Genomic DNA, 20155 nt, shown 5'->3' with positions numbered 1-20155 from the left:
GATTCCCAATTCAGCAACCGAGCCCATGCTACCATGACTTGACTTGAGAACTTAATTTTCTCCCCTTGTACAACTGGAAGTAAATAAAAGAGATTCATTCATTTTACACGAGAAAAATTGGTATTGGAATTGTTTGCGGACAGACACAAGAATCAAAAACAGTAGCCTCAAGGTGAGGAGAGGAATCATGGGGTCCACAATGACACCCAGCTGCAGAGCTCCCAGAGAGGTTCTATAAGATGTGCTTCCAGAACCTTCCAGGCGAGGACCAATATGAATTCTTCAGTCCGCAGAAATTGAAAATGAAACTGGCATAAGGTAGGCAGTCCCAGCTTACCTTTCACCTGTCCCTGAACTAATGCAAGTTCAGAACGTGGGTGTTACAGGTGGAAGAAGTTAAGTGGTCCTAAGAGTCGAAGGGTCAGAGGAGCCAGGCTGACACAACTTATAGAAGATCATGTCAGCCTCAGCTGTGGCTGATTTTGATAACTCAAAGAGTTAATGCATCCAAAACTAACGCAAGAGGAGGGGAAAGACCACACCCCACGGGAGCGCAGAGCCGACTTGCGGTAGAAAAATCCTATTGGCATTGAGGAGGTAGGGAACCAGCCCCTGGGCGCGGCCTGCAGGGCGCCGGCAACCGCCCGGGGAGGCGGGGGCAGGACGAGGCCGGAGCCGGTGTCCGCCCGCCCGGCAGCCGCCCGCAGCTGTAGAGAGCCCTGCCGCGCCTCCGCCCCGTGCGCCCTCCTCGGCCAGCAGACCCGCGCTGCGCTCCGCCGCTGACATGTGTGCCGCCCGGATGCCGCCCCTGGCGCACATCTTCCGAGGGACGTTCGTCCACTCCACCTGGACCTGCCCCATGGAGGTGCTGCGGGATCACCTCCTCGGCGTGAGCGACAGCGGCAAAGTAAGCGGGCGCGGGCGCGGGGTCGGGCGCACTCCGACGGGCGGAAGGACAGGTGCAGGGAACCTGGCGCCGTGCTCCGTGGAGGCCGGGGTTCGCTCGGTGCGCGGGGAGCGCAGCGGCTCTGGAGTTGAACTTGAGTCTTTGGCTCTTGGGGAACGCAGAGAGAATCCTAGCGCTAGGTTCGTGGGCTGTATGCGGAGTTCTCAGAAGCCGGGAGCAGTGGCACAACTGGCTCGACAGCAGTCTGGGCTGCGACTGGGCTGGGGTATAACCCCCCTACCCCGCCTCCCGCTCCAATCTTAAGACACTGGCAATAAACCCTAACCTTACTTCAGTCATCTTTGTTTCCAGCTCCTAGCACTGTCCGCAAACAATTCCATAATTTATTGTGAAAGAAATAAGAGGAGGAATCATTGTATCGGTGTTGTTTAGCACGTCCAGAACATAGAATAAAAAGAACTGATTTCATTCACCCCGTCATTCAACAGAGATAATATACTAACGATGCAGGCTTCACAACTTGTAATACTAGAAGGTATAGTCCGAAAGAAAGATTTCATCCAAATCTTTTCTTTCCTTCCTCCCTCTGTTTCTGTCTCTCTCTTACACACACAGGTGTGCACACACACACACACCATAGCCATTTGCATCAAAGCAAGCAGTTCCATTTTAAGGTTTAAAATGTCTTCTTTGAATGTATTTTTTACACTTCCTTTTCCAAAATCAGGATTTCTACAAATGACACAGGTAACTAGATGTCTAATATTTACTGGTTCATACACACATGTAGGGATTATATCAGCCATGGCCTGACCAGTTTGATAAGTGAAGCCATTCCATTTTTTAGAAGAAAAAATAATAAAATAAATATGGAGAGGGGATATTTTTGAGCTGCTTTTTCCAACTACCAGTTTGGTTAACAAAAGTAAACATACTGCGATGTGTCAAGTTGAAGATACTATTCTTGACTAAGATGCTACTGAGTCGGTGACAGTTTTGAATCGTGACTCTTACATTTGGGGATAACTAAACCCTGTTTTCTCATGGTGCTTTAAAAAATATTCTTTCTATGCACATTCAGAGAGCCTGTTTCCAAGGTGATAAAACTCTCAGAGCTCTCCCAAATGGGGAGATTCTGGTAAATCCTGAGACTGATGAGCCCATGATTGGGGACTTGGTCATCAAGTTTCAGGGAACTCAGGTTTGTGGCAAATCCCAGGAAGCAAAGGAATGGAGATTGCTAAACTGGTGTAAGATTAGAGGTGTTAGTCCAATCACAAGGACCTGTTCAACTCTTAGGTTCTTTATAAAATTTATTTCCCATATCCAGAATTTTAATTAGTAGGTTAGCAGGCAACTGGCTTTAGCGGTGGAGAATAAGAAAAGGAAGTAATTTATCTAAAAAATTACCTTTTCTGGTGCTTGTACAGAAGAATAAAAGAGTGTCCTGAAGAAGCAATTAGTAGTTGAGTCAAGGAGTCTATTTCTAACCAAAGATCATACTGAAGTTATAAATTTAGAAAACATGCCCTTCCCCCACAAGATCAAATTACTTAAGAATTGAATACAAAGGTGAGTCAGCTGCTGGAATGTATGGTGTAGATCTCCTGAACCAGTGAGTTGCTAACTGTGGCTCTCTTCTCCTCCTAGGTGCAAGGCAGTTGATGCCTGGCTGTGTTTAAAGAGAGGGCATGCTGTATATATTTTAAAACTTGATATCCCCCATTTCGAAATGGAGGATGTCTTGTTTTTAGAGTTTTGGGGATAAATATTTATTTAAACATTTCAAGTTTCAAAAAAAAAATCCCCTTGGAATAAATAAATATGTTGAATTATTATGATTTGTACATTTTTCCTCTTAAGTTTAAGGAGCTCAAACCTTGGGATGAATTAGAAATATCTAGGGGTGCTTGATAATATGCTGATTTCTGGGCATCATCCTCAGAGACTCTGAATCTGTAGACCAGAAAGTGGCATTCTAACAAGCATCCAAGGAGATTCAGACGCAGGTAGTGGGTGGATTGCATTTTGAATAACTGTAGCACATAGTTTCTGTGATGGGATAAGTTGTGTGAAGTACCAGGAGCTTATTTCTCCATTGTAAGCTCAGATCTAGGGTAGCATCTCAGAGAGAGGGCATAGAGCTTACTCTGTCCTTCCCAACATCCCTTTTAGACTTCATTACTCATTTTGTATAACTTTATTTAGGCCCAGAGATCGCTAATGACTAACTGCTCTTAATACATTAAATTAAAGCTCATTCAAAATCAGGTTAATTAAAAGAAATTATCTAGCCAACTTTAATATTAAGTGAAATAGAGAGTTAGTCTTTCTGCTCAAGTAGAATGTAGCTTTTAAGAATATAGACTCTAACATGTTTAATTCATTTGAAAATATTTAATCTTGAGATACTACATGCTCAAATAATACTAAGTTGCCTGATTCTTTCCACATACATCAGGGTCAGGTTGACAGTAAATATGCATAAAGATGCGTTGGGCCTTTTAATGCACACTTACCCAGAAGCAAGAATGAGGAAGAGATTCATTTTGGGGTAGGGCCCTGGGGTGGCAGGAGCAAGTCCAGTGGAGAAATAGAGACCTGGGTTGGGGTCAGAGTCTCTACCACTTACTTACATTGAGATAATGGGTGAGACCTAACCTGCTTGAGCCTCTGTTCCTCATTTGTAGAATCAGATTTCTTTTTACTATGTATTAAATGAAATAATGTATGAAAACGCCTGGCACTTAGTGGATACTTAAATGTACCAGGTTCATTCTATTCCCTTTCTTCCCTTTGCCTCCTAGCAAATCCTTAAGCTCTTGCTCACTGTGACATTTTGCACCCAGGCATGCCAAGTGGTAGAGAAGGAAGCCTTGGCCTGTGGGCTGTGATGACTCTGTGGGGTGGTCACAGAATCTTAGCTCTTTATTCTCACTGCTTATGTCACTGATCCCCTGGGACCCAAAGATGCATCCGGGAAGAAAGATCTAAGAAGCATTTGCTGATAGATTCGCTAGCATGCTATTTTCAGTATCTCTTTTAGACTTCACAATGCCATTATTCCCACTAACAGAAGATGAGGTTGAGACTTGAGAAGTCATGCATTCAGATATGGTTGTGGTATAGTTGGATTTTGCATTAGTATGGGCCAAAGGCCATGTTCTCTTTACTGTAGCTGACTGCTTCTCTAGGGCGAAGTCCTGGACCTCAAAGAATCTGTACTTTGGCAAGGGAGCTAAGACTTGTAGCTGTAATAAAGTGGACTAATTCCTGAGCCAAACACTGGGCTCTTCACTGGAGATTAAACTGATGAACAAAGTACACAAATATTGCCCTGCCCTCGTGAGGTTGATGATCTAGTGATGCATTAACAGAATCTGCCGTGACCTATCAGAACTTGAACTAGTTAGGGGAAGGCTTTCCCTAGTGTGAAGTGACATTGAAATTGTGATGTTAACAATGAGAAGTTAAGTAGGTATATTAGTCCATTTTCATGCTGCTGACAAAAATATAACCAAGACTGGGAAGAAAAAGAGGTTTAATTGGACTTACAGTTCCACATGGTCGGGGAGTCTCAGAATCATGGTGGGAGGTGAAAGGCACATTTTACATGGTGGCAGCAAGAGTAAATGAGGAAGATGCAAAAGCGGAACCCACTGATAAACCCATCAGATCTTGTGAGACTTATTCACTACCATGAGAACAGTATGGGGGGAAACTGCCCCCATAATTCAAGTTATCTCCCACTGGGTCCCTCCCACAACATGTGGGAATTATGGGAGTACAATTCAAGAGGAGATTTGGGTGGAGGCACAGCCAAGGCCTATCAGTAGGTAAGGTGGACAGGATTGGAAAAGAATAGCCTTCTAGGTTGGGAGAACTGCCTGTGCAAAGGTCCTGGAGTAGGAAGGAATGAAATAGCCAAGGTAGATAGAGTCCAACGGTTGAGGAGAAGGCTAACACAGGATAAGGCAGGACAGGTAGGCAGGGCTACATTATGGAGAGCATCGGGGATGGTGGGATTGTGTCATGATTATGTTTTGTGGTTTATAAAGGTCATTCTAACTCCAGGATAAATGCATTGAAAAGAAGTTGAGTGCAGACAAGGAGGTCAGATAGGAACCTGTTGCAGTATTTAGGTAAAATGGAATGTGATTTAGATGACAGAGGTAGCATAGTTATCAACTGAGGCACGAACTCCTAAGAGTACCTCTGTCACTTACTACCTATGTGAATTTGATCCAGTTCCTTACTATTTATGTCTCCAAGTTTCTTTCTTCATAAAATAATTACTATGATCTACCTAATGGGGTTGTTGAAAGGATAAAATAGATTAATAAGTGTAAAATATAGAGAATAATGCCTGGCATGTAGTACATGTCCATTAGACTCGAGCAGTTATTGTCAGAAATGAAGATGCAGAGAGGTGGACAGAATCAGTAGCTATTTAGATCCAGTTGACTGGATTTGATGATAGCTTGTGTATGTAGGGTTGGAAGGCAAGTGCATCAAGACTGATTGGAAAGTGCATGTAAATGTGTGTAAATAGCACAGTGGGGCACAAGTTGACCAGTGATAGGAAAAGCGTCTTGAAGGAAGTGGTAGTTGAACTAGACCTGTTAGAACTTGAACATGCAAAAGAGGATTATATAGCCCCAGTGCAAAAAGTGAGCCAATATTCTTCAGTTCTGAAGACTGCTTGGAGGAGAAAACATTCTTTCTCACCTGAGACTACTTTGCCAGAAGTTCTCTCAGTCTGAATCACAAATCCTAGTGGTTCTCTATCATCCTTTCCTCCACCTTTCTGCCAAGCTCAGCAACTCAAAATATGCTCTTGGTCCTGAGAAAGGAAATCAGGCTAAGCCATTCCTTCTGAGGCTGCTAAATAGGAGCTTGGCTTTCATCAGCAAGATGCTTCACTCCCAATTATTACAGGATCATCTTGCAAATTCCCTTTTTCTAGAAGGCTGACTGCTTATTCAAAATGTTTATGGCAAACACTGTTGGCTACCTACTCACCAGTCATGACCTCTTTTTCCTTATCAACACCTGAATTAGATCAGCCCATAATAAACTTGGCCCATGGATACATCATGATGTAAGCCTGTCATGGGAATCCTATCTCCATTTACCAGATACTTATTCTTCCAACTTCCTGGTCACTGAGGGTGGCCAGTGATGACATTCTGGCATACAGGACGTTTGTTCAGAAGCTTCTAGGATTTGGGAAGAGAGGCCCTGCCTTTTTTTGATACTCAAATATCAAGAAAGGATTCTTGGAATTGCTGCTGCCACCATGTGAGACTGTGAGGAAAGTGTTAGGGGATTTCAGAGACACCAGCCCAGTCTCTAGCATCACTGAGCAATTAAACTATCCCTGGAACTCTGCCATCAGACTTTGTTGTTGTTGTTGTTGAGATGGAGTTTTGCTCCTGTTGCCCAGGCTGGAGTGCAGTGGTGCAATCTCTGCTCACTGCAACATCTGCCTCCCGGGTTCAAGCAATTATCCTGCCTCAGTCTCTGAGTAGCTAAGATTACAGGCGCCCATCACCTCCCCCGGCAATTTTTTTGTTTTTCTAGTAGAGATGGGGTTTTGCCACGTTGAGCAGGCTGCTCTCAAACTCTTGAGCTCAGGTCATCCACCTGCCTCAGCCTCCCAAAGTGCTGGGATTACAGTTGTGAGCCATCATGCCCAGCCTATACTTCTTTTGTGAGATAATGAAATATCTTTATTGTCTAAATCTCTGTTAGTTGGGTGTTGTTCATTGCAGCTCAATGCACCCCTATTACTATACTGCTTTCCAAAGAACAATATTTTACACTTTACAATAATAACTGCCTTCTTCTTATTCTCCTTGTTGGCCTTTCCAGGAACCCATATCAGTAGTCAAGCCCGGCCAGTTTTCCTCTGGGATATCTGTGTGCATATTCACTTCCATTGCCCCATCCAGCCCTTTACTGTCTCTTAGCCAGAATATAACAGGAGATCCTTAACTGTTTTCTCTCTCTCATTCTAATATTCCCCCCACATTACTGACAACTGTTTTCTTGGAATATGGGTAGTATCATGTATCTCCTTCTATAACCATCTACGGCTCACTACTATTGCCTCTAAGGTTCAGATGTTCCAGAAGATGTTCTAGGCATGATATTATTTGGCCCCAACCTGTTCTCTAATTCTTCCTATTGCTTCATTTCTCTGTCTGGGAAGTGGGAATAGGATTACCATGACTGGTTTATGCCATGTTGTATCCATGAGCCAAGAGATGTCTATCCACGCAGATTTCTCCCTGTTTTCCAGCACACCATGTCCTTTTATGCCTCCACATTGTTGGCACCAATTTCTCAGCCTGGAATAGTCTTCCTTTTTATATCTCCATTTCCATTTTACTTCTATCAAAATGAAATCTTGCTCTTCTTTTAAGGCCCAGCTCTGATGTTCTCTATTTCACAAAGGCTTTTTGACCACCATTCCCAAGTAGAAATAAATTGCCCCTTCCTCTGTTCTTCCACAAAATTTTTTATGTATTTCAAATCAGTATTTTACAGGCAGTTAAGAATATGGCGTCTAGAGTCAGATTATGTGAATTCAAATCACAACTCCGCCACTTGGACAAATTTCCTGACGTATCTGGGCCTCAACATCTTCATTTAAAAATGTGGATTCATAACATCTTAATAGAGTTGTGAGAGTGTGTTATTAGAGGCAAGTGAGAGTGTGTTATTATTTTTCTTTCTTTATAGTAATTATTTCAATTTGCCTTTGATTATACTTAGCTTTATAGAATGTTCTCACTCATTGAAGTGATTTAAAGTTTTTGGAAAAAAAATAAAGTTTTTGGAAAAAGAGAGGTGAACTGGAGAGAAGGTAACAGATACTAAGTCATACTGTATGTCAGACACTCTGCCAAATCCCTTACAAATCAACAATTTTGAGACAAGGTAAGGATACCATCATCATATCATCATCATCATCTCTACTTTACAAATGAGGAAATGGAGGCTCAGAGAGTTACTTGTCTGCAGTCACAGCCAATAAGTGGCAAAGGCAAGACTCAGAGCACTCAGAGCCATGCCTGTCTGATGCCCAAGGTCTGTGCTCACCAGGAGTCCCTGCAATCTTCTGTCGTGGGGAGGGCCGAAACTCTATTGTCCTTAAGGCCCCTTCAACATTGTCATCTGTTTTAGCACAAAGTAGGTGGTCAGTAAAGTGTGTTGAATGTGATGTGTAATACAAAGACACTTACGTGTGATGTGTAAAATACAGTTCTCTTTCCAGACGGATTTTCTGAAAACATGACTTGCCTTGCTTTTTGAGACTTGGAAGCAATACTGCTGGGCATGACTGGAATTTGCCCCCTTCTGGTTGTGTAAAGCTGTCTATTAATTCCTGGAACTTCCTGGCAGTCCTGATTGATTTGGCATCTGGCTGTGGGTGTGTGGGTATTGGTGTACCTGACATGTGGCTGAACGTCCAGGAGGTTCTGGCAGATGCAGAAATAGTGGACAGTATCTCTTGCAGGCCTGCTGCAAGCCCACCAGGCATTAATCTGATTATTTAGGGGTGAAGACCAGGTGGACTTCTCTCACTTGCAAGAGGAGAAATCCAATCAATCATATATTTACAATCTATCTTTCTGTAGGAAGGATTTAAGTCAGTTGCAAAGGACACAGGCAAATACTGATGCTTTTACACATTTAAAGGGAGAAGAAAGTCAGTCATTAACATAAAACAGAGCTTGGAATTAGATTTAAAGTGCTTCATGCAATGACCTACACTCTTATTGGCCTCCAACTTTTCGAGGTGCCTGTTGGGAAAGGTACATTATCTGTTATCGAGTCGACAGTATGTGTACTAAATCAATTGCTCAAAAAGAGCACATCTGTTTTTGGTGCTGAGTTCACACTGGAACTTCTCTTACATGAACATTGTGCCTTATAATTGTGCTAAACAAGTTTCCTACACAAGGTAGAATTTCATAGAATTGGCTTTTTTGAGTACCTTTTATGCAAGCTGACAATGTGACAAAAGAAGGATGTATAACACTCTTCTGCAGGGAGGAGGCTGTGGGAGGAGCAGGGGAAGGTTGTCCAGGTAGCCAGGTCTTGGCTAATCTGAGTTAATCTGGAGATAGATTTCAGGATGTTAGAAGGATGGCAAGACCACATATCTGTAAGGCAGTCCTCCTAAGAGTGGTTCTTTCAGTTGAGTCCCTCCCCTCCCCTCCCCACCCGTCCCCTCCCATCCCCTCCCATCCCCTCCTCTCCTCTCCTCTCTCCTTCCTCATTTTTTTTCTTTTTTGAGACTGAGTCTTGCTCTATTGCCCAGGATGGAGTGCAATGGTGTGATCTCAGTTCACTGCAACCTCTGCCCCAAGGATTCGAGCAATTCTCCTACCTCAGCCTTCCAAGTATCTGGGATTACAGGTGCCTACCACCATGCCTGGCTAATTTTTTTGTATTTTTAGTAGAGACAGGATTTCGCCATGTTGACCAGGCTGGTCTTGAACTCCTGACCTCAGGTAATCCACCTGCCTCACCTTTCCAAAGTGCTAGGATTATAGTTGTAAGCCACCACCACGCCCTGCCTCAGTGGAGGTTTTAATGAACACCAAAGGGTGGGAGCCTAAGTGGTTCTTTTGAGCAAAGCCTGGAGTGCAACTATTTTGTGTCATCTATAAAATGCAGACCCACATGCATTTGCTGGTAATCCAGCTTTGAAGATGTTCAGGAGCCTAACAAGAGACTATTCAATAATTTCAAATCAATTCACATTGGTGGGAAATACTCTTATCTCGTTAGTATGTGGGATGGTTCTGAGGCTGCTTGGTTTGTTTTCCATTTTGCTTGTGGTCAAGCCATTCCTTATGTATGTTTCACTCCAAGTACCATTTTTCAAATCTTTTTATTACTTTTCTATTCCAAAGTGACCTCTTCCTATTTTTGATCTCTCTCTTTTTGCGAATGTAAGCAAGCTTTCTTTGACATCTCTCTTATTGTCGGTTCTTTTTATAGAGTACTTATATACATTTGCTGATCATGTACCTTACTTGGTCAGCAAATGTATATAAGTACTCTAATATTAATTAGATATTAAATTCCAACTGATTATAAGTTCCTAGTCACATTAAGAAAAAAAGTAGAAAATATCTAATACCTTAAAGCAAGCACACGATCTTGCAAATGGCATAGGTGCTCAGTAAATATCTGTTAACTGAATGAATACTACCAAAAATTATAGCAACAGTTGCACAATTTGTCTTAGTCTTTGTTGAGAATGTTTCTAAAATGCATTTTTGTGTACTGTGTCTCAAGAGTGATTTATATTGCACAAAATATAGATGTTCAGATGTTGTTTTCTCTAGTGATGAAATCCATTCTGGTTTGAAAATGTTACTTTTTAAGAGGTTTTTGTTTTAACTAAAACACAAGAATTGGAGATTACTCTTTTGCATTTCACTACCTGTATTATGTCTGTCTCAGTCCATTTGTTTTTCTATAAAGGAATACTTGAGACTGGGTAATTTTTTAGAGAGGAGGATTATTGGGCTCATGGTTCTGCAAGCTGTACAAGAAACACATTGCCAAGCATCTGCTTCTGGTGAGGTCTTCAGGCTGCTTCCACTCCCAGCTGAAGGTGAAGGGGAGTCGCCTTGTGTGGATAACACAGTGAGAGCTGAAGCAACAGAGGGAGAGAGGAGGTGCCAGGCTCCTTTAGAGCTCTAACAGAGTGAGAGAACTCCCTCATTACTGTGAAGGTGGCATCAGGTTGTTCACGAGAGACCTGCCCCCATGACCTAAACACCTCCCACTGATCCCCACCTCCAGCATTGGGGACCAAATTTCAGCATGAGATTTGCAGGAGACAAACATCCAAACTATAGCAATACCTTCAATTACTCTTTGTACAATAGTACTCACTATTTAATATACTAAAGAACTGGAACATGTTTAATATACTAAAGAACTGGATTCTGTGGCTCATGACTCAGTTATAAGCAATATGTTCAAACCATAGTGAAATATGGATTCACCATTGAAAACAAAATACTCAAAGTAAAGGGTTGTACTTCAAAATTATTCAATCATAGGGAACACGAGGCACAGAAAAATTAAGTACCTTGTCCAATGGGATACAGCCAGGAAGGAATGGAATTGAGATTTGAATCCAGCTCTGTTTTCTCTCCATCATTTATTATGTCTCTGGACTTAATTTAAAGATTCTTGTCACCATTCCAGCCACCTGAGCACTCAACTTTCTTTCTCAGTCCTGCCTCCTTCATTGGTGTGCCTTTGAATTCCTGAGAGAAAACCCACCCTTTATTCTGCAGCCTTGTCCAAAATGTCCGCTGTGTCCTGTTATTCACCTCCTAGTTCTTTCATCATTGAAATTGTACCATCTTTTCCTTGGACTTTCCTTTTAGTATTGTTTGTTGCTCTTGTCAGTAAAACTATTTTATGCCTCTATTCCCAGTACCTCAAAACTCAAGCCCACTTTGGAAGTCCCCCTAAATCCACAGTCTGCTCCAAACAACGCAAAATTGGTGGCACTTAAACTAACCTAACCAATATGCATAACTCTGAATTTACAAGACTGGCCGGAGGAAGATACACATGTGCTTTACAATACAGTTGGTAAGAGGTGTTTTGACTGATTGAGATAGATTCAAAAGGGGCATCAAACCCTTCTTATCCTGCTTTTCTTTAATGAGTTATCCATTAAGCTCTGCTCCTTTTCTCCCACACTCCACTCCCACTCCTACTCCTGTGATTGGTGCAACGTCTGCATATGGATTTTTCTATGGAGGGCTTCATAGCTTTCATCTGATCTCAAAAGGTAAGTAACCTCAAAATGTCAAAACCCTCTATATTAGCTAATCCTGCATCTCAAGTAGAACTCTTTTATCTGTACAACATCCTTGTTTGGCTCTTAATTTAAATGCTTTCAGTGATTAGTAGGCCAGAAATATATTTATCTGACAAACCAGGTGCTATAAATGTCATTTTATTTTTCATTTACCAAATTTTAAGAGAAGGAGTTTGAGTCCTACCTACCACAATTATTGGAAAGTCAACTATCAGTCATTTTGGGACCTCTTTCTCTTTTCCTCCTACTTTACAAATATTCCTGGAGACTTTCATGAGCCAAGCCTTCATTCATTCCTGGATATGGATTGCTTATTGTGGTACAGGGACTGTTCTTGTTTGGGGCTACAGCGGTGAACAAGGCAAAGCCACTGCCTTCATGGAACTTCCCTTCAGTTTTGAAAAAGGTCTTCCAGATGTGCGGTTCTTAAAATGAATACAACCCCTTATCACACAGTGGCTGCTGTTGTCCTTGTTCCTGTGTCCACATGATGCTACATTTGAGTGCTGAGTAACTGCCATCACTCGTCCAGGCTGGAAAGGACCTTCCCAAGGGCAGTTTAGTGGCTACTCCACACCTGCTGCTCAGTTTGTTCTAGAACAATTTATATAGACAGCAGTGGCTACATTGGTCTTGGTATCTCGCTCCCCTCTAGGAAGGAGAACAATGTTTCATTCTTTCCTTGTGGATCTAAGACACTAAAAAACAAAGTACAACATAAATTCTCCTAGGGCATGTTCTCACTTAAAGCTAAACATTAAGTACTCATGGACATAATGATGGCAATAATAGAAACTGGAGCCTACTAAAGGGGAGAAGGAGGGAGGGGGGCAAGGACTGAAAAACTAACCATCAGGTACTATGCTCAGTACCTGAGCAACAGGATCATTTGTACTCCAGAATTCCAGCGTACCCAGATAACAAAGCTGCGCAAATACTCCCTGAGTCTAAAGTAAAAGTTGAAATAAAAGATGAATTCTCAATTGGTCACTCAAGTACGTTTAAAATATGATTTTAGAAGTTTGATCAATTAATATGTTAGCAACATGTCTCATATAAAGCAGTTGTGCATTAAAATACTCTAACATGATTAAAAAGGAATATATTTTGTGTGTAAGTCATCTTTATACGTTGCATTTGGCTTCTTGCCTATGACACTGAATTATAAACTCCTAGACAAAAGGCACATTGATGATATTGACCACATTAACAACAATAATACTATTGAACATTTATTGAACACGTTATGTGCTAAGCCCTGTGCTGAATGCTTTCCATGAATTATGTCAGTAATTCTCATGATGACGTTGTGAGCTGAAACTGTTTTCCTTGTTGATAAGGAAATTGAGACTCAGAGTATTGATTCCAACCCTGAAATAAAAATACTATGACTAAATAGCATGAGTTTTTTATTCCTCAAGTAATCATGTAGCAATTTTGTTTGAGACAGTCAAGAAAGAGAGTTAGAAATAGCTTCCCTTACTTAAGTTGTTAGTACAGATTCAATTCCTAAGACTATAGGTGGAGATAGACTCATCTCTTCTGATGCATTTTATTTTCTTTTCTTTTTTCTTGAGATGAAGTTTCACTCTTGTTGCCCAGACTGGAGTGCAATGGCGTGATCTTGGCTCACTGCAACATCCGCCTCCCAGGTTCAAGTGATTCTCCTGCTTCAGCTTCCTGAGTAGCTGGGATTACAGGCACGCACCACCATGCCTGGCTAATTTTGTATTTTTAGTAGAGATGGGGTTTCACTATGTTGGTCAGACTGATCTTGAACTCCTGACCTCAGGCGATCCACTCACTTCGACCTCCCAAAGTGTTGGGATTAGAGGCATGAGCCATTCTGACGCATTTTCTAAGATTAAGCACTAAATGTTGACTATCTCACAAAAGATCTTACTTCACACCTGTCTTTGACTTGTTTCATACATTCCAAAAAGCTTCGCACTTTTCCTTAGTGAAAACCTGATTTAGTTGACTTTATCACACTAACTTATTAACTCAAAAGAATAAATTATGTTTTTCAATTTAACTTCTATTTGAGATTGGTTTTCCAAACCTTTTTGACTGTTGAAGTTGGTGTCTCTGATTGTGAAATGCAGTTTTCTTCCTTTAAATTAGTCACTCATGCATTATTACCTGAAACCATTTTACCATCCTCACCTCTCATGTTTTCTCTTGCTGTCATGGTCCTGTTCAGGTTGATGCCACTGTGGGAGCTATTGCTATGGTCACAATGCTCTCTTTTCATCATATAACTGGTTTGTAAAAATTATTTTGATAGAACAAATCTTTCTTAGCCAACCCCTCAACACCCAACTGTGTCAGTGTCAGTTTATTTACAGGCCATTGATTCAAGAATTTAAAAGAAAATTGAAGGCCAAAGCAATCACAAGGTAATTATAATTTAAAGTGAGTTCTTCTCAACTTACATATAATGATACAAGAATTTTTAAATTCCAAGATTCTCCAGAAGCTTAAATGGAAAAATAAAGTGCATCGTAAGATCATACATCCCCTCACCCTCCCACATGTACACCCCTATACACTTGTATATAAAACACAGTTCTGGAAGAAGATATTAAAATAAAAAACTTAAATAATTACTTTTGTAGAGTAGGAATGGAGAGTTGGGGCTATGGAGGATAATTTTTATTTTTTATTGCTAGTTTTAAACATTTTCTTATTGAGAGAGAGAGGGACATCCGGCTTCCGAGCGGTAACCTTTGTTGCGCCGGTGACGCAAAAAGGGAATTAAATATGGGTGATGTTGAGAAAGGCAAGAAGATTTTTGTTCAGAAGTGTTCCCAATGCCACACCGTGGAAAAGAGAGGCAAGCACAAGACTGGGCCTAATCTCCATGGTATCTTTGGGCGGAAGACAGGTCAGCCCTCTGGATTCACTTACACTGTTGCCAATAAGAACAAACGCATCACCTGGGGAGAGGATACACTGATGGAGCATTTGGAGATTCCCAAGAAGTACATCCTGGGAACAAAAATGATCTTTGCTGGCATTAAGAAGAAGGGAGAAAGGGCAGACTTGATAGCTTATCTCAAAAAAGCTACTAATTAGTAATAATTATGTCTCATGACTTTTTATGTGTACCATGCTTTAATTGATATCATACACCAGAATTTACATCATGAATGACTACAGAATATTTTATTGCGCAGTCCTGATTTAAAACTGGTTTAAGACTGCCTTGTGGTTAAATGAATATGTTCAGTTTTTGAATTTTAATAGTAATTCCAATTTAGTAAATGCTATCACTGTTTACCCCTTCTAAAGATATGATTAGACTTCATTAGTAATATTACACTTTTCACAGAGATGGTGAGTGCCATCTTAAAACTTACTGGAGAGTGGTTTTATAGTTAGATTTATATAACTGGTTATGTGAATATATTTAAATATGGGAAAATTCCTTCACTGTCTCAGAACCGAGCAAGATTCACCTGTGTTTTGTGTTCATTTGCCTCTTAAATGCAAAGGTTGACGATAAATGGGTAGCAATGGCTCCTTTATATTTTTGGCCTTAACTATGCCAGTCTAATTAGAATTCTCTGTATTTAAAATGGTTCCTTTTACTTATTGAAAGGCATTTTAGTGTGGTTTATGTGTAATATCAAAAGTTATTTAACACTTCACACGTTTTATAAAGCATGTGATCCGTAAGGTCACATGCTTTTAAAACAGTAGCCAATTAAACTTCACTCTGGAATTCTTTACCAGAAAAAAACTTTTTTTGTATTGCTTTTATAATTTAAACCAATTTATTTTATATTAAAATTTATATTTTTTCTTAATTGCAGTAAAAGATGCATAACATAAAATTGACCATTTTAAAGTGTATGATTCAGTGTCATTTATTGTATTCAGAATGCCGTACAACTACCACCACATTGACCATGATCTAGTTCAAGAATATATTCTTCACCCCAAAGGGAAGCTCATTGCCCATTACATAGTCACTCCTTATTCCCTCTCTTCTCTTCTGCACCTATCACTAATCTGCTTTCTTTATCTTCTTGCCTATTCTGGATGTTTCAGATAGATGGACACTTATAATACATGACCCTTTATGTCTGGCTTTTTTTAATTTAGCGTGTTTTCAAAGCTCATCTATGTTGTGGCATGTGTCACAATTCATTCCTTTTTATGGCTGAATAATATTCCATTGTGTAGATATACCACATTTTGTTTATCCTTTCATCAGTTGATGAAAATTTGAGTTGTTTTGCCCTTTTGCTATTTGTCAGCAGTGCTGCTATGAATATTTCATGCACAAATTAAAAAATCCAGGTGGTTAAAAAATATCTTTTTGTGTCTTCCCATTGCCTAACCCTGTGATAAACCCAGGCCTGGCCTTGCTGACTGTTTGCCCAACCTTCCATGTTGTTATATTCCTTTGTGTTTTTGTCCATGCTCCTTTTCCACCTTCCATCTGTTTGATGGATACACCTTTCAAGATTCAACTTAGGTGTTACCTCCTCAATGAGGTCATTGCTGACACAGCTCCTGGCCTGCCTTCCATGGGTGGAATGCAGTGGTGTGATCTCAACTTACTGCAGTTTCCACCTTCCGGGTTAAGTGATTCTCGACTCTCAGCCTCTTGGGTAGCTGGGACTACAGGTGTGTGCCACCACCCCAAACTAATTTTTTTGTTGTTGTTGTATTTTTGGTAGAGACGGGGTTTCACCATGTTGGCCAGGCCGATCTCAAACTCCTGACCTCAGATGATCTGCCCACTTTGGCCTCCCAAAGTTCTGGGATTACAGGTATAATCCATTGTGCCCAGCCTGCGTCCCACTTTCTACTCAGTGCCTCTTTTCAACGCTTACTTGATCTCATGAGTCTCCCCTAAACCTGACCTTGAAGGCAGGTTCATGACTTTTTCACCTTTGTGTCTACAGCACTTAACACATGGTAGGTACTCGGATGAATATTTCTTTGCTAAATGGTGCTTGGATTTTTTTCACCACAGGTTAACCAGGTTATCTTCCAAATAACTAATTGTTTGAATAAGAACTCTGTTTTTTTCTAATCTAGATGCCAATGTATTTGGCTACTGGGAGCTGTAATTAGTTTCATGTCCTGGTGAGTAATTAGGAACCCTGGAAGAGTACATTTTAATTAGAACTCTGAGACCTCATAAAGTTCTCAAATGCCTTTAACTTGGACTATGTTAAGGACCAGAAATAATGTTGATTATAAAGGCCTGCTTGTTTCTTTTGGTTTTGTATTATGGTTTATTAAGTGTTTGCTTTTTCATAAGATGGTAATTTACTTTAAATGTTGCTTGTAAATGCCACTTATAATTTATAGACCTGGAACATGGTAGACCCTCCACGAGCAATAGCTCTTATTAACCATTGCCTGTCCACCACAGTACTTTACACAGTGTTTTTGCGCAAAATCAGCATTCAATGTATGCTTTTGAATGAAAGAATAAATAGAATTGTTATATGCTTTGCACAGAGTAGACAAGAAATAGTTAACATCCTCAGATGGTTGTAGCCAATGTGCTTGAAGGGGCAACACAAGAAGAAACATTGTTGGTGACTTCCACACACCTGAGCTGAGTTTTTCTCCTGTGCTATTTAACCTATAAATTGTTTCCTTTCACCTCATGTAGAGTGATCTCATGTACACTTTAACCCTTTTTTGAAATGCAAAACAGAAGCTATTCTGGGTTCCTAGATTAGCGGGGGCACTTGTGCCTCCTCACCTTCCCGCAGAGCGTGGACTCAATGGTCTGTGGCGCTAGTGTGGTTGGAGCTTATGAGAGCTGACAATAGCTGATGGAGAGCGAGGACCTCAAGGTCTTAGGGATAAAATAGTAAGCAAAAGAGATGCAGTTCCTGACTTATTTGCACTCGGAGTCAATAATCAAATTAGTATGGATAAGTATACAATTTCTAAAAAGAAAAAATGCAGAGTGCCATGGAGATGTAAATCCAGAGGACTTGGCTTATTTTGAGAAGATGCTTCAAGAATGTAACCCTAAAGAAGTCATGTTGGAGCTGAGTCTGAAGGTTAAGTGGGAATTAATTAGGCAGAGAGAGGGAGGGGAAAGGTCTGTCTGTGCAAAGACCCAGAGGGGAGGAGGAACCAGGAACCATGTGGTAAAGAATGGAGGAGGAGGGGGTGATGGAACTAGATGAAGGCAGAGAGAAACAATAGTCATTCCCATTAGCCCAAGAGCAAGGGAAAGCCTGTGAAGGAAGATAGGTGAGATTTACATTAAAAAATATATTAAAAATAATTTCAGAATCAGGAGCAGAATGGAGCACAGCAAGACTAGCTGCTGGAGGAGGTGAGTTAGGAAAAGACTGCAGTGGACTACAAAAGAGATAAGTAGATGGTGATGGAGATGGAGAGAAACAGGGAGATCTGTAAGATGAGGAGGCAAATCAGTGGGATTTGATGAAAAATGGATAAGGAGGGAGAGGGAAGAGCCTTCCTGGCTTTTAGGATTGTACAACTGGATGGATGTGGTGGCTGTCACTGAGTGTTGAAGTCAAATAAAATGCAGAGACAAATCTCTGAAATTAAAACATTTTATTTGGGAAGAAAGAATTAATGGCACTAGTAAGAGAGCTGGCAAGTTTTGATTGGTTAAGTGACGGTAACAGGTAAAACTATTCTTAAAGTCATAGGAGATTGTTTCAGCAGCTACTAGATAAAACTGTTTTCAGGTGCAGTAGGCAGTTTCCCCAGCGCTTGCATAGAATTACATTCTTAGAGCAGTGTTTTGTTCCCTGAGTGCTTTTACCCTGACCTCTTTTAGTTTGGCATGACAAAAAGGACACAATTTGTTGATTAACCTTCACAGAGGGGAGAGAAAGAAGAGGTCCAGCCAGGGAGGGTGGATCCAGAGGTCTGCTTTGGTCATGCTGAGTTGAGATGCTTTTGTGACATCCACATGGAGAAGTGAAGTAGATGTTGATTTCCAGGTCTGGAGCTCACAGGAGATACCTGAATGGGTGATAGAAAATGTGGAGCAAAGGTTGAGAAGACAACAGGAACTAGACCAATTCCCGTTGTTGAGTTTAGAGTAAAAGAGAATGAGTAGGATGAGAAGGACAATGCAAATGTCAGAGGAAGACACGGGAGAGTATTGTCATAAAAAGCAAGAGATGGGGATACTTCAGGGAGTATTGTCATAAAAAGCAAGAGATGGGGATACTTCAGGATGGAGGGAGTAGGGAGGCTGTCATGTTACTGAGATGTAAGGCCAACACTGGAAAAATGTCCAATGGATTTAGCAACCAGAGGTAACTGTTGACCCTAGGAAGCTTATTTTAGCGCAGAGAGAGGGTGGCAGTCAGCCTGGGCTGGGTTTTGGAATGAGTGGAAGACAAGGACATGCAGATAGTGATCACAGACAACTGTTTTGAGATTTAAAAAAAAAAGTATAATGTTTGGCCGGGCGCGGTGGCTCACGCCTGTAATCCCAACACTTTGGGAGGCTGAGGTGGGTGGATCACAAAGTCAGGAGATCAAGACCATCCTGGCAAATATGGTGAAACCCTGTCTTTACTAAAAATATAAAATTTAGCCAGGCATGGTGGTGCATGCCTGTAGCCCCAGCTACTTGGGAGGCTGAAGCACAAGAATTGCTTGAATCCGGGAGGTGGAGTTTGCAGCGAGTGGAGATGGCGCCACGGCACTCCAGTCTGGTGACAGAGCGAGACTCCATCTCCAAAAAAAGAGTGTAAAAAAATGTGTAATGTTTTATCATATGAAAAAAATAATAAATTGCCTCTAACCGTAAGAAAATGCAAGCAAGTTACATACATTTTATTCCCCCACTGCTTATCAGAGGACTTTCATACAAACATTTGCACTGGTGGCATTCTGAGGAAAAAATGCTCTGACTGTCCTCTGGACTTCAAATACATTGCTTAGGTTTCTGTGAATCTTTAAATTTCAGGTGACTTCAGTGTGCACGTTCAATCTACTGAATCACAATTCATTTGTGTTCATATTCCTGTCTTTGCCTGATGTTTCCCAGCTTTCCTGTATTGTATGTCAATAACTTCTTTCCAAGCACATTTCAAAAGTTAACATGCTGCTGTTGCCCAGATACAAATACTTAACTTCCAAGGATGCCAAGCACTGGCAAATATATATGTGCCAGAGCTTAGAACTACTTGCAGGCTTCTTAATAATCATTTTACTACTTATCTGAGAGATATAATCTAGTATTTCAGTGTCTGGAAATCCTGGTAGGTAGTCAGTATTTTTGTTTGGAAGTACAGGATATCAGTAGAGAAACACTTCATTTTATTAATGTCAAACAAGTAAGGTATTATTTTCCCATAAATGTGAGATTGTTTGAAATGAAAACAAACAAAACCAGGTAAGAC

At 40.9% G+C, this 20155-nt stretch overlaps 1 protein-coding gene and 1 pseudogene across 4 annotated transcripts in view; both read left to right on the top strand.

Annotated features, from left to right (window-relative positions):
* The first annotated feature begins 660 nt into the window (after positions 1–660).
* The window catches only part of GDA (guanine deaminase), a 115402-nt gene continuing 95907 nt past the window's right edge, over positions 661–20155 (top strand). For all 4 annotated transcript variants that reach the window (XM_035302525.3, XM_035302522.3, XM_035302518.3 and 1 more), the window contains exon 1: positions 661–907. Coding sequence is in view for 3 of the 4 variants with exons in the window: in XM_035302518.3 (XP_035158409.2) it covers positions 785–907 (123 nt within the window). In the remaining variant the exon portion in view is untranslated. The remainder of the gene's footprint in view (positions 908–20155) is intronic.
* LOC108591932 (cytochrome c, somatic pseudogene) lies at positions 14393–14991 on the top strand (annotated as a pseudogene).

This window comes from Callithrix jacchus, chromosome 1, assembly GCF_049354715.1.
Source record: "Callithrix jacchus isolate 240 chromosome 1, calJac240_pri, whole genome shotgun sequence".
Taxonomy (NCBI): domain Eukaryota; kingdom Metazoa; phylum Chordata; class Mammalia; order Primates; family Cebidae; genus Callithrix; species Callithrix jacchus.
Note: the sequence above shows the minus strand (reverse complement) of the source record. Positions and strands in the feature narration are given on the sequence as shown.